Source organism: Limanda limanda, chromosome 17 (genome assembly GCF_963576545.1).
Source record: "Limanda limanda chromosome 17, fLimLim1.1, whole genome shotgun sequence".
Lineage (NCBI taxonomy): Eukaryota > Metazoa > Chordata > Actinopteri > Pleuronectiformes > Pleuronectidae > Limanda > Limanda limanda.
In genome coordinates, this window is record NC_083652.1 from 7,624,492 (window position 1) to 7,648,997 (window position 24,506).

The window sequence follows — 24,506 nt, forward strand, 5'->3', positions numbered from 1 at the left end:
ACCATCTCTGCGGGGACCGGAGCCCCGGACCGACGGCGCAGTGCTGGCTGTGGTTCAACCCTCCCCTTCTTCTTCCTCCACTACCACGCCGAGCCGAGCGCCGAGACACAGGTAAGCCAGCGCAGCGGCCGCCCGGTGGCATAACACGACGAGAATACGCGGAAAACCTATTAGAATATAATACGAACCCCCCTTAAAATACGCGTTTATGTTTTTGTTTTATTTCGGAAAAAAACGCCGCGGTCGGTTGAGTCTTTGTGGCCCCGAGAGCAACGAACCGCCGAGGCGGAGCACGGACGAGCTAGGTCGGCCATACCCGATTTTCTTGTCCTTTAAAGCGGGCAAGAGGCTGCGTGTGAGACCTGGGGGTGAATGTGGTGTTTTCGTTAAAAAATAACATCACCCAGCGGTTGTGCTTGTGCGAACTACCCCCGCGAACACTCGACTGTTCGCGCTGGGAACCGGGCTATCCGCGTGGGGGGGACTCAGCGGTGGTTTCCGCGCAGAGACCTCCATGCGGCTGTCGGCGGAACAGCCCGCCGCCTCCCTCGGTTAGCCATCAGGGATCTGGGTGTAATATCTCACCGTGCACACACTCGCCCTCTCTCTCCCCCTCTCTCTCTCGCGCCGAGCTGCTCACCCCCTCGAACCGCCGACGACCGAGCCGCGGAGAACCCGCCTCTCTCCTCCTGCTCGCTAGCTGCCGCTCGGGGTCGAAGGGAAGGGGAGTCTGCACCGCCCTGGGCTCGTAGGTCCGGGCTCTGTTCCTCCGTGTTTGCAGTGCGCCATTGGACCTTGTCACGGTAGGTTTTCCTCGTCGAGCAGAGCTGAAGCATGGCGGACCTGGAGCCAGTGAAGCCGCTCAGCCTCGGTTGTTGACGCTTTTCCCCTCATGGAGGTTTAATTCTCGATTTTAAACAGATTTTAAACCGAGCAGGAACTTAACAGATACCATTAAACTCCATCTTTTCAGTCTGTAATGTCGAGTCGCTAGCGTTGCACGGTGAGACATATTTTCCATTTTCTTCTTTCTTCCCGTGCCTCCGCAGCTCCCTCCGACCCACCGCCGTGCATTTCTCCGGCCATTTGTTCCAAAAACCTGACCTCGGCTTCATTTTGGGCTTTTTTTAAACTCGTTTAGCTCTACGTAAAACGACAGATGTTTAATAACAATTTCAAACGATTTGTCCCGTTTATGTGCTCCTGCTCTACTAAACGGGTTTGTTATTAAATGTAAATGAGTTAAGTTTTGTAGTAAACAGGAACGTTTCTAAAATTCGGCTGTGCAGGAGAAATGCCCGATTTAAGCACCATTTGTCGTGCCAAGGCGTCCTTGGTCATGTAATGTCCCAGGTTCCCGTTGTAATGTGAAAATTAAAATTAAATATAACAAATTTGACGTATAAACAACTCGACGTTTACGTTAAGTCTGATCTGTGGTGATGTGAATGGTTTTATTTGGAGTTTTGGTGGAGCTCGGTCACACGGCAGACGCCACACTGAGCTGGGGCCATCAAGGACACGATGAACAACGAGCAGCCGCCATCATGGAGCGAGGCTCGGCTACGCCTCGCTGAAGAATGCACATGTTTTGCGCTCCAATTCCCTCTTAAAACGTTAAAAATCGGACTAAACGTGTGTTCGAACACTCTTTCAAACACACTAAACGAAAGAAACCGAACATTAGATATATTTTTCAGAGCCCCAGTCGGAGTGACACAGTGGAGGGGGAGATTATGGGTTTGCACGGCGGAGCTAGATCCGCTTCCGACGGTGGTGAGCTGCCTCTGTCGAGTGGCGCATTTGGCCGCAGTGCTTCCCGGCCGCCATTCCCCCTCGACGGAGACCGAAAGCGTATCCCCCCAGTCCGTGGTCAGCTGGTTGCCTCCAGCTGCCTGTCCGTCCATTCGCTTCCTCCTTCCGTGGATCCTCCCCAACCTCCGCTCCGACACGAAGTCCTCCATTACCGAGCGGACCAGGGCGAGGGTAAAATGGTCGCTGCGGTGCCTCCACGATACTTTAGTCCTGGAACAAGGAGTAGTCATGCGCCAAATTCCGCTTGGAGAAATTAGCTTGACGCAGGAGAGTCCGGGTGTCGGAGCTAGCTGGTGCTAGATGAAGCCCTGCGCAGGGTTATTTGAGATTTGAAGCCGTCACAAGCGATCGCCTATGTCTCACCATGTAGCGTAAACGTTTAAGGGGCGGTGTAATGATCATAAACCATTATCTCGAGGCGAATTTAACATCCACCACTTGGAAACGACACTTTCACGTCGGGATCACAGTCATGACTCCTTTTTATGGTGTGGTATATAAATCACATGAATATTAAACACGTAAAAAAAAAAACATTATTATAAAGTCCCGCAATTTAAAAAACACAACTATTCTGGTGTGGGAGCCGATCACGACTTGTGCATAATGAGGATTGTGTTTTGTTTTTGAATTAAACGTCATGACAATGAGAGATCATGTTTCATAACTTGATTTTTGTTGCTTTTGTAGATTCGAGACAAAACGACCACAAATGAATGGAGACATGGAGGTAGCTGCACCAGTGCAAGGTGGGGTCTTGGACTTTCCCCTTTTATAGAAATTTATTTATATTTACAAATATTTCTTACATAACTTATATAATACATTTTGATTATTCATCCCTTTACAACTAATCATGTTATCTTTCAACAGCATAATCGTCCTAGAAATATGACTGAATTGAATTATCTACCAATTAATGTCTTATAATATTATTCTTCTTCATTCTGCTCCTTTTCATTCAAGATTATTTTGTGTTTGCATTTGAATAGTTTTTGGTCAATGAGTGAAATAAATGAAAATATGTATATAACTTGGCTACTGAAGATCCAATGAGTGAAATAAATACAAGCTTACAGGATCAAAAAATAATTTTTTTTCCCTCCGTAGTAGCATCAATTCACAATATTTAAAAAATTGCGGTTCTTGCTTCTCCATTGTGATCAATAACCAAACATTTTGGGGAGTTGTTCCAATAGTAGGACCAAACATGCATTTGTAACCTTTAAAGGATTGTGATGATCATTTTTCACTGGTTTCTCAAACATTAAAGACCCACCAATTATTAAGGGAATCATCATTAATCAGTTTAATGATGTGGCAGATCTTGCCGAAACATTTCTCTAGACTTTTTAATGTTTACTACTGCTCGTTTTGTAACAGGTCACACCATAAATGGTCATCTCTACATTTATTATTGTGTTTTGATTTTTTTCTTTTCTTTGCATCATCGACAGTATGGACGCAGGATGACCTCTTTAAGTTGCTGGAGGCCATGCAAGTGGCCCTTCCTGAGAAAGACATGACGAAATATAAAACATCAGAGTCCCACCTCGACTGGCAGAAGGTGGCCTTCAACACCTTCTCAGCTGAGATGTGTAGGCAGAAGTGGCTGGAAGTCTCTAAAGAGGCAAGTCGGTTAAATTCATATTGATTTTATTTGTGATGCGAGATTTCCTGTTTGCTGTAAGTCAAGTTTAGTGCTCCCTTAAGATAATGTTGGTTTAATTTTTCTGCTTTGTCCACAGATTCGTAAATTCAGGACTCTGACAGAACTGATTTTTGATGCTAAAGACTACATCAAGAACCCTTACAAGGGCAAGAAAATAAAGGTGAGTTAAAAATATTTTGCTTGACTTATTTTTACTAACAACTTGCCGTTTGAGAAGATAACTCAAAATTTGAATTCCCATTTTCTACCCATGATATATAGAAACATCCAGATTTCCCCAAGAAGCCCTTGACTCCATACTTCCGCTTCTTCATGGAAAAGAGGGCCAAATATGCCAAGCTGCACCCTGAGATGAGCAATCTAGATCTCACTAAAATCCTCTCAAAGAAGTACAGAGAGTTACCTGAGAAGAAGAAGGTAGGTTTAACTTTGTGAATAACTTTGACTGTGGTACCGTTAAACATATAATCTAATGAAACATTTTCTTTTCTTCAGAAAAAATACGTTGAGGACTTCTTAAGAGACAAAGAATCGTTTGTCGGCTGTATGATGAAGTTCAGGTGAGATTACTTATTGCTAGTCCTCATTATTATGCAGCAATAACATTGGTTTTAATATGCCTTGAACACTTGCACATTTAAAGAGGATAATTGTATTTCAATGCTGCCTTATTGTGTGTAATGCAGGGAAGATCACCCGGACCTTGTGGAGAGCATGGCCAAGAAAGGTTCAAATGTTCCGGAGAAGGCCAAGACGCCTCAACAGCTGTGGTACAACCATGAAAAGAAGGCCGTCCTCAAAACACGCCCAGATGTAAGCTTTGCTGCTACTGCGCACAATATACAGCCTCTTGAACTAAGACTTTAGGTTCTACAGATGTTAATTTTCTCTGTTTGACACCAGGCAACCACCAAAGACATTAAGGAGGGTCTCGGCAAACAGTGGACTCAACTGTCCGACAAAAAAAGGCTGAAATGGATCGCAAAGTCTCTGGAGCAGCAGAAACTGTATGAGGTGAGACCACAATAAGGGTGATGTGTTATCAAGTTCTTATGATGGTGACAATGTGTCTGTGAATCATTTTCGTCCTTTTAAACGGTTTGTGTCCATTTTAATAATTTAGCATACAATGCGGGATTACATCCAGAAGCACCCAGAGCTTAACATGGTTCAGGGGGATTATGTGAAGTCCACCCTGACAAAGGCTGAGAGGCACCTGAAGGACAAATCTGACGGCCGACCCGACAAACCACCACCGTGAGTTGTAGTGAAAAGTAGCTCACACATCAAGATGATTCTGGTCGTGGCAGAGTTATTTAGACCAAACTATGTGTGTGCGTTCAGGAATGGATACTCGATGTTCTGCGCCGAGTTGATGTCGAGCATGAAGGACGTACCCAGCACGGAGCGCATGGTGATGTGCAGCCAGCGGTGGAAGCTGCTCAAGCAGAACGAGAAGGACGCTTATCAGAAACGCTGTGAACAAGTCAGTTCAGAATCAAATCGCATTATATCAGAAAAGAGGTCGATCAGCTTAATCCTAACATGTTCTTCTTTTTTTTTTTCAGAGAAAGAAAGATTATGAAATTGACATGAACAGATTTCTCAGTGTAAGTCTCACATTTTATTTATCATGTTTTTTATGTTCTCTGAGTTTTTTTGACAGTTATAGTTTGTGCTTTACTTTTTTGCTGTAAGAGTTTTGTGTTTATCATTTCTCTGCTTTGTGGTCCCTTGTAGAGTTTGTCAGTGGAGGAGCAGCAGCGTGTCTTGGGCGAGGATAAGTTTGGTTTAAGGAAGGGTAGCGCAGCCGGCAGCCCTGCCGCCAAAAAGAGAAACACGAAAGCAAAGGTATGAATTTGTACACGGCAACATCAACCCAGTTTTTACAAGTGGTTATATTCTAAGTGGTTACGTTTGTCTGGTTTTCTTAGGTTGCAATTTGTAGATGTTGTAGTTTCCTTCTCTGATTTTGTTTTGCCTTATATCTGTAGGCCAGCCCAGAGAAACCCAAAAGGCCCATTTCCGCCATGTTCATCTTCTCTGAGGAAAAACGGCCCAAGCTCCAGCAAGAGCGACCAGACCTCTCTGACAGTGAACTCACCAGACTGCTGGCCCGCATGTGGAATGAACTGCCAGATAAGAAGAAGGTAAACAGTAAATATTATACTGCAAGAAAATACAGAAATGCCCCGTCAGTAGAGCCAAATCACACTGATTTATGATGTAATTACATTTTCCAGTATTTTAAATAAATGATTTTGTCTTGGTTATTCAGGAAAAGTACAAACGCCTGGAGACGGTCCTAAAGGCAGAGTCAGTGAAGAAGGAGAAGGAAGATCGTAGTCTGCCAGACCCACCTAAGACTGCTCAGGACATTTGGCAACAGAGCGTCATAGGAGACTATCTGGCCAGATTTAAGGTAGGCATGACTCCTAGTTTCCAGAGGTACATCTGGTGGTTGGTTATGGCCATCTTGTGATGCTAAAGGGTTAGGATGTCAATTTTTAATTTCCAATGTTGGGATATAACATTCACATTGAGAATAGCGGAATTCACAGCAGTCTCACTCCAACAAATAATGAACTAGGAGGGAACTTGGAGAGCTTACACTTCAGCCAATGCCTTTTCTCACACTGTTTAAAGGAAGAAAAAATATTTTTTGAACCCTGATTCTTGTAATACAGCATCAAACCAGTGAAAACATGACTTCATTAGCATAATTAACCACAGGTTTATGATTCTGTAACAAACGACTTTCAGCATAAAGATGTTAATACATGTGTTTGTGTTCTCTTGCAGAGCGACCGACCAAAGGCTCAGAAAGCCATGGAAGGCACCTGGAGCATCATGGAGAAAAAAGAGAAGATTATGTGGATCAAAAAGGCAGCAGAAGATCAGAAAAGATATGAGGTATCATCATCATCTCTGTTCAGCAGGACTCCTTAATATTCATTTACAATTCCACTGAGAGCCAACCAGTGATTGATCTCGCTTTAACAGAGAGACCTGTGTGAGATGCGCTCACCTGCTGCTGCCGCCATCGCCTCAGGGAAGAAAATCAAGTTTGAGGGTGAACCCAAGAAACCACCATCGTAAGTGTGTCACACCCAGTTCATCCACGCAAACTTTTGCATAGTTACAGAATCGCAAATATTTTATATGTTTTTTCCCCATTGCTTTTGACTCTAGAAACGGATATCAGAAGTTCTCTCAGGAGATGTTGTCCAACGGAGAGCTGAATCACCTCCCGATGAAAGAGCGGATGACTGAGATCGGCAGCCGCTGGCAGAGGTTATCACTGAAGGACAAGGACCGTTACAAGAAGATTGCTGAGGAAAAGCAGAGGCAGTATAAAGGCATCCTGGAACAGTGGCTTGCGGTATGGACTGATTGTTTGGGGTTTGATTGAGTCATGAATTATCCTCTAAAAAAGAATTTGTTTAACACACCTCTATCCCCATGCAGAGCTTGTCCTCACAAGAGAGAAACACCTACAAAGAATATACTTCACAAGTAAGTCATTTATTTTGCTGTCTTGGTTGTCGCATTCGAGATCAGAAAATGAACAGCACTGCACCTCCTATAAACATCCCCGCTTCTTTTGACACCTTTTACCTTTGACCTTTCAGAAAAGGAGAACGACAGCAAAACCAGGAGGCCCCGTAGCGAAGTTCAAGAAATCTGTGAGTGTGGATTCTGATTCTTCTGTCTCCATCCATCAGAATCATAATCCAGCTGTTCGTACATTTTTAGCCAAATCTGATGGATGTCTTTTCTCCCAGGACACGGAGGAGGAGGAAGAGGATGATGAGGATGAGCCGGAGAAGGCTTCTTCTGACGCAGATTCCTCCAGCGAGGATGACGAAGATGACGATGATGATGACGACGAGGACGTGAGTGACATTCATTATTTGTCGCACACAGTGGGAATAACTTGATCTTGAAGGTGCTTGATGATATTTTTTGTTCCAATTTCGAAGAAGGACGAGGAGGACGACGATGAGGCGGACGACAAAGAGAACAAGTCAGATGACAGCAGCAGCGATTCAAATTCACAGGCGTCATCAGACTCTGATTCGGACTGAACTGGGCCGTCGTCGACGAACTGAGCTGAGCTGAGCCAAGAGTCCGGGGAGCTCTGCCATTGTGCCAACCCTGCTCTCCTCCCACCACCAGAGGGAGCCCCTGCATTGCCTCATCCATTTCACATTCGCCCACTTTTTGTTGCCGCGTCACTGACCTGTACTCACGGAGGGACCCTGCCCTTATGTCCAATATCAGTTTCGTTCCCTCCCCGCTGTGATGGTCAACTCACAGAACGGGCCGCTGACATTATGCCAAAAACAGCATCCCACTGGTTTGAGGATGTCGTGAATAGTTCTGCCGCTGGTTTCAATCTTGATTCACAGGTTCAGTGGTTTAAAGTTTGAGTTTTAACGTCCCTCCAGTGTTTCTTCTCTTATTCTGGTGATTAGTTAACGACAGATGGCATGAGTTGTCAACTGGCTTCATGGAGCCAAATAATCTAGTAAGGGGGGGGTCACTTTAGGGAGGGGTGTGTGCGGGGCACTGAAAAATTGCACTCTTCAGAATGTTTCCTTTTTAACGTTTATTTTCCTCCAGAATACTGTTGCTTTGTTCTCTATTCTCAATTTGTGATGTAGATTTTATCATTTGGTTCTTAAAGAGGTGGTATTTGTTCAGGAAAAACCAAGCCATTATGAATGTCTTTTTTTTTTTGCTGGAAAGTTTCAGAACTTGTTATTTACCCATTTGTTTTCATTTGAAATAAGCGGTGCCTATAAAATGTTTACTCCCCTTGAGTTTTTCATGTTTTATTGTTGCTGAAGTGGGTGTAATGAGGCTTTTTGACGAAACCAAAACTCCTTTTTAAAAGTACATTTATGGGAAATTAACTTATTTGCTGCAGTTGTGGCTTCGCCCAGCTGTAATTTCAGGTTTAGTGTGAAGTGCAGCAAACATTTGAACACAAAGCTGAAACTGACATTGACTCACTTTGTAACAGAAACAAGCTAAAAGGAGATTTGCTTGAGATGCCACAAGGAGATGATCTGAGATACAAAGCAATCTATTACATTTGTAATAATTTTCTTCAGTAATTACAATAAAAAACATTTCATAGCAGTTTCAGATTTGACTCGTATGCCATTACACCTTACTGAGCACATTTACAGCAGTGTCATATCTGTAAAATTTAAATTTAGCATCATTGGTCGACCTTACTGTGGCCTGCCGGCTCCTCCGTCCCTTGAAATTCTTCTTGCATCCATCGTTTAGAAAACAAAAAGTCTCAATGGTGGTGGAAATGTTTATAGGCACTACAGGATCTGTTGCCATGTGTCCGTCAATTAAAGTGTTACTAGTCATCGCGCACACATTCTCGAGTCCGAAACAATCTCTGTTAATTCAGTTTGTTCCGTTCAGGTAGTGACAGTGTTTACAATTTGTCACTATTTTTCCATATTTTAAGCTCAATCTGACTTTTTAAGGACTGTCATACAGTTGGTGTGTGTTTCTTCTCTATCATCTTTTTATTGTTCTTTTACAGTTTGTATGAACGGTCAATAAGATTGTTTTAATTGTGAGCAGTTCTGATTCATCTGGATTTTATTGTGGCTGTTCAGTTGTGTGGTTCCATCTCTTATTCTTTTGTTTGAAATTGTTATGGTATTGACTTTAATCCAATCTGGATTTATGTCATGCTTTTCCCAAAAAAATGTGTGCACTTAATGTAAATCTGTCCCTCTGTGTGAGTTTGTGTGCATATGCACATAACTGTATATATGAGGGTGTATTTGTGTTTTTTTTGTTAGCTTAATTTTTTTGCTGTTATGTTGCATCCCCTGATGTGGCGGCAGCCTGCATGTATGTGCCTGTGTGGGGACGTCATACCAACACCATGAATGTAGATATTGTTAAATCTTTTTCATTTTTTCTCTCTCCAAAGTTCTTTGGTAATTCTTCGTCTCTGCACCGTCGTGTCATTTGTTTCCTGAAAACGGACAAATACTGTCATTGAAGCTTTGCATACAGATGAGTACATGGCAAATATTGATAATCTGTTAGTAATAGACTGATTTTGACAATTATAAGTCATCAAAAACTGAAATAAATCCAGCTTGGGGCATTTAAATAACTTGGGGGAGGTAAAAGGAAAGTGATTGCTGATATCGATTGATGGGAGTTTGTAAAAGGGATTTGGGGGGGAAAACAAGTTGCCCGTGGAATTTGGGTAAATGACGACAAAATAAGAAAAAAAAACTTGTAATTTTTTGTAAATACTGTTTTTGTATTGAGTGCTTATTGTTTTGTTAGGTCTTTGATTTGGCAAACCCTCATCTGTGACTTCTGGGGCCAGTGGGCCTTTCACTCACAGGGGAGAACTTTTGGTTGAATTCACCTGTTTTTGTTGTTTCTTCTCTCCCTTCTGTTGGTTTATAGAAATATCTAAGACTGCAAAGCTTTACAAGTTTGTACTGCTGACCATTTGACAAAATTTGATGTTTTCTATAGCTGAGGGTGCTCTCATGTCCTTGTAGTTCAAGTATTTGGACAAATAAAAAAAATATCTTTAACAATTAGAGAAGTGTTTTCTGTTAAAATAAGCAGACAGAATGTAGCTCAATAATGATGCTTGATGAAAATCCATGAAATTGAATTGATGTGTAATAATTTTGAGGGTTGGACTGTTGGATGATGAAGCCTTAAGAACATTTTTTACAAACCAAACAAGTAATTAACCAAGAAAACAATGAATTTAAGATTTAAGGGTTTCATTCACAGACACCGTTTTCTGCAGTGAATATATTTACTTGCATGTCATTACTATATTAATCTACTGAATGCAGGTATATATTAGTACTTTTACTAACATGCTTTTACTTAGGTTATATTTTGTATTCAGGTATTTAACTAGGTCTTTCAGTTACATGCTTTTACTAAAGTTTGAATTTGTTTATTAATAAAAGTCGGATGCAGCTATTTTATTAGTGCTTTTACTTACCAGATTTAGCAAAAGAAATATTTTGAATGCAGGTATTTTATTGGTACTTTAAGTTACACACTTTAACTAAAGTAATCTTCTGTATTCAGGTTATATTATTACTATCACTGAGATACTTTTACTGAAGTAACATTTTGAATGCAGGTATTTTTAAATTGTTTTACTTAAATTCCTTCAATAAAGTATGTAATGGAATTTTATACAACTATACCACATACTATATATATAAATATTATATCTGTTCATGAATATCATGTGTAACTGCAAAGTTGAGCTCAGGTGACCTGCGTCATGGCAGATTTAAGATTACCTTTGTAGTTATTTTTAGTAATATTACCTTTACTTTATTCCTTCACTTCAGTACTATTTTGAATGCAGGATTCGTGCTTTTGTTTTGGTACATTTACGTACTTCCCCTCTGACACGCCTTCCTCTCGAATGTGTGGCTTTTATTTTTAAACCTGAACCGGAAGCCGGTGTTTGTGTCGTTGTTTGTTTCCGCTCCGGTGGCCTCATCCTCATTCTCTTCCTCCTCCTCTTCCTTCTCCTCCTCCTCTTCGTCAGGCGGCTTTTCACCGTCATTTTAACCGTCACCTGCGACACCAGCCTGAGCATCTGACTGACATTTCACTTTGGCCGGGGACATGAAGATGGCTGCAGCTGGACAGCAGCTTCTCGCCGGCGTGTTGTGTGTGAGTGACTCGGTCCTGTTGTCTTCCTCAGAGAAGCTGCCTGCTTCAGGCTGAGTTTTCAGGGTGAGAGGAAACTGGGGTTCGTGGGTGAAATGAAAAATATAACATCTCCTCTCTAACTACATGTCACGTGTGCCTTTCTCCACATAATCTCACCCTTTACATTAAAGTAATAAACTAGCATGACCAGCTAGCAAATGCTAAAACCAAAAAGTAACCATAGTGCTAACAAACTGACATTATGTTAGCTGTATTTATATGTTTTTCTATTAAGGTTAGCTAGTGTTGTGCTACAGTTTATATACTGTATGTAATCTATCTTTTGTGAATCATGATTCAGCCTTTTCGCTGTGTTTATATAGTGTAAATAAGTACGCATGATATCCCAGATCACACCTGACGCATTGAGCTGCTCTGCTTCCTGCCATGATCGATCCTGATCGCTCTGAAGATGGCTCTAGGTGAAGCAATGATGTAATTAAATGCAGATTTTAATGGCCTCTATGTCATGTGACCCACTGACTCCAAAACAAACCAGATGTTATTACTACACAAGACAAAGAGGATATATTTCCAAGATTTCAGCTGGAAAACATTCCTATTTTCTCAGTTTACTTGCATATTAAAGTGAACATTTTTGAGTTTTGAATATAGGCTTGACAAAAAAAAACGCGTAGGGGTGTTATGGTGAGCTCTAAGAACTTGATGGCGTGATATTTGTGTACATTTTGTTTATAACAATCAATTGACAAATTAAGAAGATAAGTAAAAGACCCATAAACTAGTTCAATGCCCAATATCTGACAATTATTTTCCTTTGTTGAACAGAATGAAGACAGATCCACAAACATTCATAAACAATTTTAAAGTAAGTATTCTCCGAGCTGTTTTTCCTTGACAACAGATTGTTGCATATCTGTAAACTAGTAAGTCACTGACCATATTATGACTCGTAAGTTTGTTTTCTACTTTCTAAATCCACAGGCCAGCATCTCATTACCTTGCTATCAAGATTTCCAACACAGATTTTCAAATGAAAATGGAGGATATGCCCCTGTCAGGCCCAGACAACACCAAGCTGGAGGTGAGGCACTGATCTACACAGATACAGAATGTATTGAGTATGGGAAAGACAGTCCACTGTGTAAATGTGTAGGGTCAGAGTTTAGAAATCTGTGCATAAAGTTTATAACATGTCCAAAAACCTTCATAGTCCCTTTCCGACACCAAGTTTACAGTTATTGGCTTTCTTTAAAACATCACACTTATCAGATTTTTTTTTACTCCATCATGATGTTTGCGTTGATGTCAAATACTATTTTTCATGTTGTAGGCCTTGGTCCATGACATCTACTCTGAGCTGGTGGAAGATGCCTGTTTGGGTCTGTGTTTTGAAGTACATCGTGCTGTGAAACATGGACATTTCTTCTTGGATGAAACGGACCAAGAGAGCATGAAGGAGTTCGGTTAGTGCCACTTATTTAAAGGTTTTATGTGCTTGAGAAAGATATGGTGGAGCAATAGCATCCGAAGAATGAAGTCACACTCTCCCCTCCCTGCCGCCCCCTTCCTATGATTATAAGGCGAGATGGTGTCAACTGCAAATGGTAGTGAGCTACATATAAGACCTGAGTAGAGTCATTCATTTTTCTTCTGTGCAACGTCTGGCACAGACAAACACTGTCACCTGCCCACCATAGTGCAGAAACGTTGCGGCTAACTCATTCTTATACGGCCTACAGGCTTCATACAGCACAGCTTAGCTATGCAAAAGTTTACTACCCACGCCAACTAGCTGCTAATTGCCATGCAGGTTTCAGTCTGCCACTGAAACTTATTTCTAGGCCATCGCCTTTTTTCCGGCAACCTTGAAACAAGTTCACAAAAACATTAATAGAGCAAAGCGTCTCACACAAAGGCACAGACTCTGATAGATGCACCTGTCAGCTGACGAGTTTTTACATCCACGTCATGGTATATGTCCAGTTCACCTGCTCCCTCCTTTATAAAAGCCTTATTCTGTTGTGCTTCTTTATGTGTTTTTAAATAGCTTCCCAACCAAGACTGTATAGAAAACACCTTGAACCTTAGGCTCTATATAAAGACATCTTTTCAGAAATTAAGCTAAAATATCCCAGATACAAACACTGCCATCTTGCCTATTTGATGCCAGAGTCTGCACAGTAGTGATCGGGGTGGATCCGCAGTATGGAGGTCCCGCCGATCAATCATGAATCAGTCTCAGCTGTCAATCATGATGTTTCAACCCAGTTGTATAGCACAAAATAACTAATAATAACCAAACTTATTGGGTAAATAAATACATGAACACACATCAGTGTGATTACAACTAAGTGAACTGACCAAAAAAATATTTGTGAAACATTATTTGACTTTTACCAAAGCATCTCTGTGCTGTACATCAGTTGACGTGCCCCCCTGGTGGCTGGCTGCAGTATAGAGACGCTTTGGCTTCCCTTTTATGGTCGTATATCTTTACTTACAGTTTATGCTGTGAACACAAAGCATTTGTTTAGGTCAGAGATTCAGGTTCTGGTGCGACATCTAGGGAATATTCTGTGTACATTACCTTTTAAGTCTGTTTTTGTGTCTCGGGCAGCTTGCTTGTCTTTGCCGTGTTTGTTTACAGTTTGCCTTTTCTACTCTTGTAGAAATTGTGGACCAACCAGGAGTGGACATCTTTGGGCAGGTTTACAACCAGTGGAAGAACAAAGAGTGCGAGTGTCCAAACTGCAAAAGACTGATAGCAGCTTCTCGCTTCGCTCCACACTTGGAGAAATGTCTCGGCATGGGACGCAACAGCAGTCGCATTGCCAGCCGCAGGTGGGTTAGTAGAGGGCTTACAGTTTAGCATTGATTCCAAATATGTGTGAAGATCTTATGATGTTACTCTTTACCTCTCCAACAGGCTGGCCACTAATAATAACATGAACAAATCAGAGAGTGACCAGGAAGACAATGATGACCTTAATGATAACGACTGGTCGTATGGGGCAGAAAAAAAAGGTGAAGCAGCTGAAAATAACTGAAGTTAAATGCCATCTGTAGAAAGGGAATTAATAGGGAAAACTCTAGATTTCTTTCTCATAATAATGAAACTTCTTATTTCTTTTTTACAGCCAAGAAGCGAAAGTCAGATAAGGTATGTTTGCATTCCTTTTGCACTTTGTAAATGTTTACATGTTTTCACGTGAAGAAAGAGGTAATTAAAGCTTAATGTTTTTCTTTGAGCAGAATCAAAATTCCCCCAGAAGATCCAAATCTCTCAAACACAAAAATGGTGAGTGTATCAGGTTTTATTTCCTTCTGTCCAAAAGAGGCTTGGTTCCTCCTGCCCGGGCAGTGGGTTCAGTTCTGACCAGACCCTTTGCTGTGTGTCTTCCCCACTCTCTCTCCCTATTCCATGATTACTGTCCTATAAATAAAGTTGAAATTACCAACAATATCTTTAGAGTGTGCATGTACACAGGGCTAACACTTGTCGTTTATCCAGGTGATCTCGGAAGCAGCATCACCTCAGAGCCTTACAAGGTGAAGAGTGTTACCTTCAAGTGATAGACTTCTTCCATCTTATAAGTGTAAACACAATGCACAGTTTTATTAATAATCTCATCTGTTTTTCAGTATAACTACAACACTGGCATCAGTTATGAAACATTAGGACCGAATGAAGTCAGATCCCTCTTAACAACAGTAAGCAACTTATATGAATCCATAAAAATGTTTCAAATTTTTTGCAAACGTTGATCAATAAAGTAGCGTTTGTCCCAACAGCAATGTGGGGTGATCTCCGAGCACACCAAGAAGATGTGTACCAGGTAATGTATAATCTGATGAAACCTCTTCAATCTGGGAAAAATCATTAACAGCTATTTGTGTAGCTAATATTTGCGATAATCCTGAAGCATCTTGCCTTGTGTTGGTGTTTTCATGTTATTTAATTTAAATTCGGAGGTCAGGATCTCCTGTAAAGCTTTATCACAATAACGTTTCTGAATGAAAACAGTCATGTAATTTGCATCTTGATCGGCCCCCTGGTGGCTTGCTGCAGTATAGGTGATAAACCCTGCCTCCTCTGTGTTGGTGGATGAGACTTGGACCAAATTAAAGAGTTCAAATACATGTCAAACAATTTTTCCTTATTGATGGTGTCTGTCATTTCAGTAGTTCTTATCACACTGATTTATTTCTCGCGGTTGGTCAAGCATGTGTTTTGGCAGGACCCCACTACCGGGGGGGCGACCTGTGAAGCTGTGTGGTGGACATTTAAGGCCGTCAGGCAGGGATGTATAATGCCACCTTGTGTCCCACCAGGTCTCAGCGATGTCCCCAGCACACGGATGAACAGAGGAGGGCCGTCAGGTTGTTCCTCCTGGGGCCGTCCGCGTGAGTGTACACCCCCCCCCCATCCTCTTCACCCCTACATAATATGTCAAGCTTGTCGTAAATGCTACAGGTCTTGACGTGGAGAAACTATTGACAGACAAACCTCATGAAGATCCTTTGCTGTTAATTACAATTACAAATTTGACTGTCCCTTTACTGGTTTGACTGGTTCTTTACTATATTTACTGAAGCACTGGTTTCAAATGTATGTGCAATTAAAGTTTTAGTTAGATATTGTCTGCACCAGTGTAACAGTCTTACTTCTACTACTAATTTTCAAATTATTAATTTACATATATGTTTACATTTTACACAACATGAAGTTTCTGTACAGGGGGTTGTATTTGTGTTTTCTTTTTATTTATAAATCTAGAGTTAGACGGTTAAATGTCAAGCCTCAATTCCAGTTCTTTGTCATAGCGGTTTGCTAACAACATCTTGCAAATAATTAACTTTTTTATCAGCTGATATGTCGATATCTGACATCAGTTGGACTCTGGTGACGTAGTTTGTGTGTCTGCTGGCAGGTCGTCGCTGCCCGATGCAGACCCAGTGGTGGAGAGCGACAACTTTGAGCTTCCAGATGGACAGACCCTGATGAGCCGCCTGCAGTGGGAAGACTCTCCTGATATCTCACCCACAGACTCTGCCTCATCCAAAGCCAGTAAGGAGATATTGTGCAGTCCACTTAACATATTTTAATGATGAAGCTTAAAAACACTAGATTGATCATTTTCTGTTCCTCTCACAGGCACCAACCACTCAGACTCAAGGAAGCCGAAGAAGAAGAGGACGTCTCTGGGTTTGAACAGCGGAGGAGGAAGTCTGACTGGAGGCTGCAGCAGCAGCAGCGGCAGCTCTCAGAGTAATATCAACTTGTCGACCAAAAAGAAGAGGCCCAAACTCTCAGCACCTTCTATTTCAAGTATCTATGACGACTTAAACTAGCGACAGCCTGTTTGTCAGGCCAGTCCCTCCCTTCACTCAGGATGGGATTCATCATGACTTAGCAGTAGCCCTAACCCTAACACAAGGCTTCCCCATTTTACTGAAGATTCATTCTGTTTTAAGAACACGGTGTTGTTAAAAGCTGGGCCAGTCACTTGGTGTCAGACTCCAGTCCGAGTATCTGTGAGTGGTAAACAGGGAACTTCAACAAAATGTACATTCTGCTTTTTCAGGAATCATGAACAGTTCTGTCAACAGAGACAGCTGCTGTTGCCCGAAGGTGGAAATCAGGACGACTTGACCATAGGCACGTTCATCAACTTATTGACTTAATTATGAAAGAAAATTATCAATAAGCTCAGACGTAATTGGTTCTATTGTCCGTACTGAGAAATTAGTGCCAAAGGTGTTTTAGACGGCTCAGAATTCCTCTGTCTCTCTGTGTTGGCCTGTGTAGATCATGGTTAGTAAGGGTGCATCTCTAAATTAATTTTATCATTCCAGTTTCAGAACAGTGCAGATAAAGAGAAGGTCAGGGGAGTTTGGGAAGTATTGGTTAAATTGATAAATTAATTTATTAAGTTATTTAGTTTGAAATAATTAAACACAAACAAATGTTTTAACCAAAAGAGGGGAACGGGGCGATAAAAGAGAGGACTATGGACAGCAGTATTAGAAACTAGTTACCTGAAAAGTCAAAACAAAAACCTAAGTTACTACTCTACTACAAACAACAACAATACATTCAGAATAACAACCCTTTTCCTAATGTCTAAACAGAAAATAAGAACAAGAATAAGCCTTGAACTTCCAAACATCATGTTTTACATCTCAGAGAAACTTCAATATGTGAGGGAGAGGCGCCCGCTACCATAACAATATTTTACCTGGTAGTAAAGTGCCTCCTTACTGACAGCGTTTACTGATGCACTTAAGAACTTGATCGACAACCTCTGTTGACAGCAGTAACAAAAGAGAGCGCAGACTTAAGATGCCCACCTACTTATTTCATTTTAAACTAAAAACTATTTTAGTCAATAACGTACAAACAATTGAAGTCTTAACCGTGGCTTTCTGAAACCTTCAGATTCTCTTTGGTGACGACCTACTGACGTGTCCTTTTTGCTTTTAATTCAACACTTGACATACTGGAGTACTCATCTGTGGTTTTGTGATTCTAGCATTGTATTGCACAGTTTGTGTGTGTGTGTGTGTGTGCGCCTCTTTATGCTGAATCTAATTCAGTGGGAATGTCACCTTTTTGTGTGTGTGTGTGTGGTTAGAGGCTGTGTGTGTGTAATCATTTATATTTTCACAAAACTATGCATCCTAGAATGTGACATTTTTGTGAAAGTGTGTGCCATTTGAAAAAAGACAAACCTAAAAAAAACTATGCTTTTCTGTTTACATCTTTAATATATTTAAGTTTTCCTTTGTCACTGCCTATTAAGTGATGTATATTATTTGTGTGTAAATGCAGATTGTGATAATTGACAAGCCTGTAGGCTTTTAGGGCACATGTACAGTACATGTATGATTTGAGTCGATATTTGAATCATTAATCGGACGTAAATTCTTTCTTTCTTGTTTTATTCTTCCTCGGTTTGTCGGTCGATCAGTGCTGCTGCTCCGCTTTTCATTCATGATTCTGACCGACAAGTCTCCATCTTGTAATGCTCAGACTCTAGAGGTCGGATGCACTTTAAAAAATCATGTACTTGCAACTTTTCACATTTGATGTCGTAGTGAAGTGTTTTTTTTATAAATTGCATCAACAAACCTCGACTTGACTTTTGTAGTTATTGTTGTAGAAAATCTGAAATAAAAGTAAAACCTGTGGACTGTACAAAAATGATTTTGGGTAAGAGGTGTTGGGACTAGATAGTCAGTGTTGAACAGAATAGATGTAGGTCCAAGTAAATGCAGTCACAAGCAGAGTCAGTACAGTGAATACCTCGACCAACCACCCTACACATGATCTTGTCTTGTTCTTATTATAGAAATATAAAAAAGGGAAGTGCTGGGATAATCTAAATTATTTATCATACAACATAGCCACTTAATCAGCATTCACATGAAATGTATCGGGCTATCCCTTCACCTATAGTGGAATTTATCTTTCATCATGATCTTTGCACTGTTTCTTGAGAAATTCACAAAAATTACTTAAATCCCCCTATTTTGCGATTTTAAAGAAAGAGAAATTAAATAAAATCCTCCATACAATGTTGAGAGGTGTGGGGGGGGGGGGGGGACATCCACCTGATCTGGATCTGTGCCAACATTTAATAGGTTCTTTATTTTTCCACCAAGTTTCCTGGAATTCTATCCAGTAGTCTGTGTACTGAATCAACTCATGCACAAACAAATGTAGAAAAAAACATTACCTCATTGGAGGTTATAAAATTAATATTTGTTTTAGTACTTCCAGCCCTCCCTGCTCATATCACTTGATCCAAGGCTGTATTTACTGTTTATCCAGCTGCTCTTAGGAAGGGTTTTACAGTTAATTGTTTTAAGCCATTCAGGGTAGAGTGAGACCTCCTGTAGCTCATCTTTGTTCTTAAGCTTTTTAGTAAAAGATTTCTTACAGGACACCTCCCTCACCCCAAATCCTTTATGTACAGTCTCTTAAATATTTTCAATTTTCTCATGTAATATACAGTTGAATTAATTTCCAGTATGACCAGTTCCATTCTTCACTTCATTTCTGATGATCTGAACGACAACGTGCCCTTTTGAATCTTTTCCAGTGGAGTCTTGTGACGTGCACTAAAAATAAACAGTGGACATGATCCATTTTTTTCCTTATTTCATTTGTGACTGAAGCCGCAGCAGCTGATGTTCTCGTGACTCTTTACTGCAAATGACAGAGAATGCAATGTTGTAGGTTCTCGATATATTTTTCTGTACCATGCACAAACAAGTGCATGTATGAATGGACTGTTGTATCTGAACATAATGTGATGAATCGTGGGTTATTTCTCTCTGCTGCTGTGCATACTGATGTTTGTATAAATAAACGCAGGTACCCACAGACTCGGTTAATCGGATCAATAAACACGAGAAACCGGAATGGTTTGAAAAGCTTTAATCTGAGACATCACTGAAGCCAGAGCAGTCCAGCGTAATCAGGAGGGTTTAACATCCCACTCCAAATCTTTTAAGTGCCAGATGCAGGTTCATCTGATTCAGTTCATCTTTTTTATGTTATTTACAGAAAATACACAATATATTTACAATATCTTCTCAAAAAGTGTCTATTTTAAAGTCTAGAGATTATTTAAATTAGCCTCTTTCTACATTATTGAGCAACAAAAAATATTTGAGGTCGTCGGCACAGCATCGAAGCTTTAAATCATTCACATAAACTCTAAATCATGGTAAAGAGTCCAACTGGCACACACAGCACAGACAGTGAGTGGTTCCATTAAGACTTGGGAATTTCGCATTTTTTTTTCTTCTTAAAACACAGAAACTGCACAAACGACAGTAAAAGAGCAGACGAGGGAAAGCCAGAGGATTAAAACATGGTGTGAACCACTACGTCGTGTCTGAAGAGAAGCTAAATTATGGTTCAGTTTACACAGAACTTCACTCACTGCAGATTAGTATTTACCCACATGTATTGTACAATCACTCATCTTATTTTAAATCCTGGTACGTGCACAAACAGGCTAACCCAGCCACCCACACATACACTCACACTCCTCAGCTGTGGTTTCTGCACCAAGGCCCCTTTTTATGATTAGCCCACCTCTCCAGTTGCTGCAGGCTTTTTTTATTTCATTTTTATTTTTACCTCAAAACATTCAGTTCCCTCTCTGCCGTTTTAGCGGCTGTGCATCCCGAAGATCAGAAAGCTGAAGAACACAGTGACTCCCACGAGGGAGATGGTCGCAGGGGCAGTGAAGAACTGCCTGTAGTTGATGCGGAAGTACCACACCACAGCCAGTATCACCACGAACACGGGCACCACCAGGCTGCTGGTGCTGATGGCCACGCCCGCGGCTCGTAATCCCCCGGAGACTCCTGACGAGACCCCGGGCCCAGACTCGTCTCCCTCCTCTGGATCAGGCTCCTGCAGAACCTGGGAGATGTGGCAGTGGATCACGCTGTTGTGGGTAATGTTTAGGGATACCAAAGTCTTCTTGGGGTCCTGCAGCAACTGGCCTTGGTAGATCAGTTTTGTTAGATGCTCCCGACCTGAGAAGTATTTACTGGGGAGGAGAAGAGGTGAGAAAGAGGAGCTGTTGAATGGCATATTAAAGATTTATGTTTGAACTTTATCTCTGGGTGTTTGAGGTTGTTTTTACCTTTTCAGTACTCCCACTGTATCCTGTGGTTCCACAACAGCCACCTCCTCCGTGTCATTTAAATACTTCAGTCGAAGAGAAATGGTAGTGGTAGTGTGAGTAGTAGTAGGAGGAGGAGGAGGAGGAGGAGGAGGAGTAATGGCGGTGGTGGCGGGGGAGATGGTACTGGTCAAAACAGAGATAGACTTCATAACCCTTTTATTTTCCGCTTCCAGCTCCTCCTCATCCTCCTCTTCCTCATAAACGTCATCCTCCTCCTCATCGGAAGTGTGTCCTCCGGCCCGCGGTGGCTTGCACTGAATGTCCAGCAACAGATCCGCCCTGACCCCCTCCGCGCCCTCCCCCTCTCCCCTCTCAGCCCCCGACTCGCCGTCGTCGGACTTGTTCTCCTGCGAGGGGGGAGGAGCCTGCTGTTCGGGGGCATCGGCGCCAGGAGACCCCGCACTGTAGCTGTCGTGGGCTCCGAGTCCGATCAGCGAGGCGTGGGCGCCCACGGTGAGGATGGTGCCCAGGATGTGGTCGCCCCGATCGGCCACGTGGGTAGAGAGCCAAGCCACGACGAGCGCCAGGACCAGGAGCAACACGCCGCCCGCTGCCGTGACCTCGCCCTCCATCCCGTCCAGCATGGTCAGTGCACACACTGCCATCTCTGTCCTCCAAACCTGGTCCACACAAAAACACAAGAAACACGTGGGTTTCACTTTCTGCACGACAACAAAGCAACATTGAGCAAAACCATGTGAGCAACATTACATACAATGTAAAAGACTGTGTACACAGATTTCTAAATGTGTCATCTTATATGACGGGAACATTTAAAAATAAATCTATTATAATCTCAGGTTATCCTTCCAAACATGAAGGAGAACCTGTTGTAGTCTTCCGTTTTTATAAAAACTCAAAAGGAGTTTAGTTTGTCCACTTTGGGCTCCTGTTAACAGCCGGGCGGCCTCCGTAGAGAGGACCTGCTCCCAATGAAAATTTTAAGTATTTAAATATAAAGGTCCCATTCTAGAGGAAATGTGGAAGTGCTTATATAATAATAAGAGATAAATAATGCATTCTATATCATCTGTTTTTAAACTAATCAGATCTACTTATTTCAATTCTATCATTAAGAACTGGGGATTATGAGAATAAACTGTATTTATTTAGCACTTGTCTTAACAACATTAATAACAGGGAACAAACAACACCAGACAGGAAGGTGAAAAAAAATCAGAAGACAAGGGAACATGAGCAGAACAGAATGTGCTGCAACTCAATCTGAACACTTTACATGTCAGACAGCATTTCAGTCTGATTCACACTGTGGTGTTTACTCTTCTATCTGCGAGGTATACGAGGTCGCTGTGGAGAATGTTTATCAGTGATCAGCAGGACTCGTCTGTGGTTACACTGGATTTACAGAGGGATGTTTTTAGATCACATTTTCTGCTTCACAGGATTTACCAGAGGACACATGTTCCACTTGTGATGTTATGTTAGGAACTACAACGAATGATTTGATAAATGTCATGATTGTTTCATCTGCTGGTTAAATGATTTTCATTCATCAAAAACTGTGTGAAAAGAGTAAAATGGCTGATCGTGCTTTTAAAGCCAAAGGTGACATCTTGACAATGTCTGTTTTCAGACATTTGATCATGACGCAGATGAAGACAAACAGAAAATCTTTCAAACTGAGAAGCTGGAACTCAAGTATTTGAATTCCTGCTTGACAACTGAAAACCATTTGATCAGCAGAACATTCTCATTAATTTTATTTTGATCAACCAAGTGTTTTAACAACTTTCAGCACTAAGCAAGAATTAACAGGAAATAAACACGTTACAGGAGATAATCTCTCACTTAATTGGTAAATTCTACATATATCTAAATGATATCACCCAAATGGATCTCAAATGAACACTGGCACAATTACAAAAATACTGACTCATGTGTATTGTCCTTATAAATAAATATAGGTATTTCAATATAACATTTGATCAATACGTCCCACCAATGGCTTTTATGATGACAGTAAAAAAAATATGTTTTTTATCTTTGAAATATAAAATGTTCAGTTGTGGTTTTTGAAAGCTCCAACTTAGCAGTGAATAACATGTTATGTCCCGATGAGGTGAACTGGGACTGCGGTTCAGGTTGAACACAATCCTGGTTCATGTGTTTACCTCGAAACAATAAAACTCTGTAAACGTGCGAGTTCGCAGCCAGATGTTTTTATTATTAAAACAACACATCTGGCAGGAAACACCCAGTGAACCGGTTAACCTGCTTTGACTAGGTTATTCAGCCCGATCGTTACTGAACGTACAGACCCGCAGCAGCAGCTTCTTGGGCTGGTCAACAGCTGTGAACCTGTAGCTGTGATGCTAAATCTTAACATCCGGCTATTATCAGCTCAACTCCCCCCTTTGTTAGTCAACTCCACGTACACACCTCCCTTGTTAAACACACAGACGTGGAATCCGACGTGTCGAGCTGCTAACTTGTCCCATTGTCTACGACCTGCTGCTTTTTCCCACAGAACCTTTCAGCTAAGCTAGGTTAGCTTGGGAGCTAGCCCTCCCTGCTAGCTGAAAAACGACCTTCGGCGGTTCGCGGTGTGTTTGGTCCGTGTTTGGGTTTGATGGGGTAGAGGATGAGCAGAGTGAGGTGAGAGCTGAAGCCGCCGCGGGGCAGAGAGGAGGAGATCTTACCTGCTGCTGGGGAATCAGCGCATGTTTGCGGACGAAGCTAAACGCCTGTTAGCAGCTGCTGCTCTAAACACACAACAAACACTGAGGCGCAGTGACGTCAGCCGGCCACAGGGGGCGCCTGCTGTGGTGACGGCTCGTCCCGGTCGCTCCTCCTCATAACATATACATGACTTACAGTTACATAATAATTATTCTGTCTGGCTATAGAATTATGTTGAAGATTGTGTCTAATAATACATTTCATTATTCCTGTTGTGGTGCATTCTGGATCATTTCAAGGATATATTTAAATTCTATATTGTATCAGCAATATAAACAATATTCTTTTTGGCATGGGAGAGGAACGATGTTATAATGTGATACTTGAAAAAGCTTTTTTAAGACCGTTGATAAAAAGGTTAAAGGAACAATCTGCCACAGGATCTCTATGAGGTTTAGAGAAAATACCTCTGTGGTCGCTGGGAAATAAAAACCTACTGCTGCATTTAAGTTCTATTAAATTACACAAGATTTATTATTAAAATGTATTTTAATCACCATCCCTCCATCCAAACACCCACCCATCCATCCATCTTCCATCTACCCACAAATCCACCCATCGCTCCATCCAAACACCCATCCAAACACCCACCCATCCATCCATCCATCCATCAATCTACCCACAAATCCACCCCTCTATCCATCCATCCACCCCTCTATCCACCCACCCATCCTTCCATCCATCAATCTACCCACAAATCCACCCATCCCTCCATCCACCACCATACATGCATTCTTCCATCCATCCACCCCTCTATCCACCCATCCACCCCTCTATCCACCCATCCATCCATCTACCCACCAATCCAAACAAAAGTCCATCCACCTCTTTATTCATCTATCTCATATATGATGGGGTGTTGTATAACTCGATTTTAATAGAGAAAT

At 41.7% G+C, this 24,506-nt stretch overlaps 3 protein-coding genes across 7 annotated transcripts; 2 read left to right on the forward strand and 1 right to left on the reverse strand.

Moving 5' to 3' along the window:
* On the forward strand, window positions 1-10,089 carry ubtf (upstream binding transcription factor). Of its 4 annotated transcripts, none has more exons than XM_061089351.1 (21): window positions 1-111; window positions 2,506-2,564; window positions 3,273-3,445; window positions 3,564-3,647; window positions 3,749-3,904; window positions 3,983-4,047; window positions 4,174-4,300; window positions 4,391-4,501; window positions 4,611-4,744; window positions 4,832-4,973; window positions 5,056-5,097; window positions 5,228-5,338; window positions 5,482-5,637; window positions 5,766-5,909; window positions 6,290-6,400; window positions 6,491-6,582; window positions 6,680-6,869; window positions 6,956-7,003; window positions 7,120-7,173; window positions 7,273-7,383; window positions 7,474-10,089. In XM_061089351.1, the coding sequence occupies exons 2-21, from the start codon at window positions 2,528-2,530 to the stop codon at window positions 7,573-7,575; spliced, it is 2,190 nt and encodes a 729-aa protein (XP_060945334.1). In that variant the 5' UTR covers window positions 1-111; window positions 2,506-2,527; the 3' UTR covers window positions 7,576-10,089. The 4 variants fall into 4 exon arrangements, with proteins under 4 accessions (XP_060945334.1, XP_060945331.1, XP_060945332.1 ...); XM_061089348.1 differs by having other exon boundaries at window positions 2-111; window positions 7,471-10,089; XM_061089349.1 differs by lacking the exon at window positions 1-111 and adding an exon at window positions 411-803 and having other exon boundaries at window positions 7,471-10,089.
* A 931-nt stretch (window positions 10,090-11,020) lies between these two features.
* Window positions 11,021-18,340, forward strand: atxn7l3a (ataxin 7 like 3a). Of its 2 annotated transcripts, none has more exons than XM_061089952.1 (14): window positions 11,021-11,269; window positions 12,035-12,074; window positions 12,191-12,290; window positions 12,540-12,672; window positions 13,879-14,050; window positions 14,136-14,233; window positions 14,347-14,369; window positions 14,462-14,507; window positions 14,721-14,758; window positions 14,852-14,920; window positions 15,002-15,045; window positions 15,542-15,613; window positions 16,141-16,277; window positions 16,365-18,340. In XM_061089952.1, the coding sequence occupies exons 3-14, from the start codon at window positions 12,240-12,242 to the stop codon at window positions 16,559-16,561; spliced, it is 1,080 nt and encodes a 359-aa protein (XP_060945935.1). In that variant the 5' UTR covers window positions 11,021-11,269; window positions 12,035-12,074; window positions 12,191-12,239; the 3' UTR covers window positions 16,562-18,340. The 2 variants fall into 2 exon arrangements, with proteins under 2 accessions (XP_060945935.1, XP_060945936.1); XM_061089953.1 differs by having other exon boundaries at window positions 11,021-11,204.
* A 1,297-nt stretch (window positions 18,341-19,637) lies between these two features.
* tmub2 (transmembrane and ubiquitin-like domain containing 2) lies at window positions 19,638-23,667 on the reverse strand. The gene is made up of 3 exons (XM_061089405.1): window positions 23,580-23,667; window positions 20,878-21,539; window positions 19,638-20,781 (listed from the first exon to the last, which is right to left on the reverse strand). Exons 2-3 carry the CDS (start codon window positions 21,522-21,524, stop codon window positions 20,394-20,396), a joined length of 1,035 nt encoding a protein of 344 aa, XP_060945388.1. The 5' UTR covers window positions 21,525-21,539; window positions 23,580-23,667; the 3' UTR covers window positions 19,638-20,393.
* Window positions 23,668-24,506: the final 839 nt, after the last annotated feature.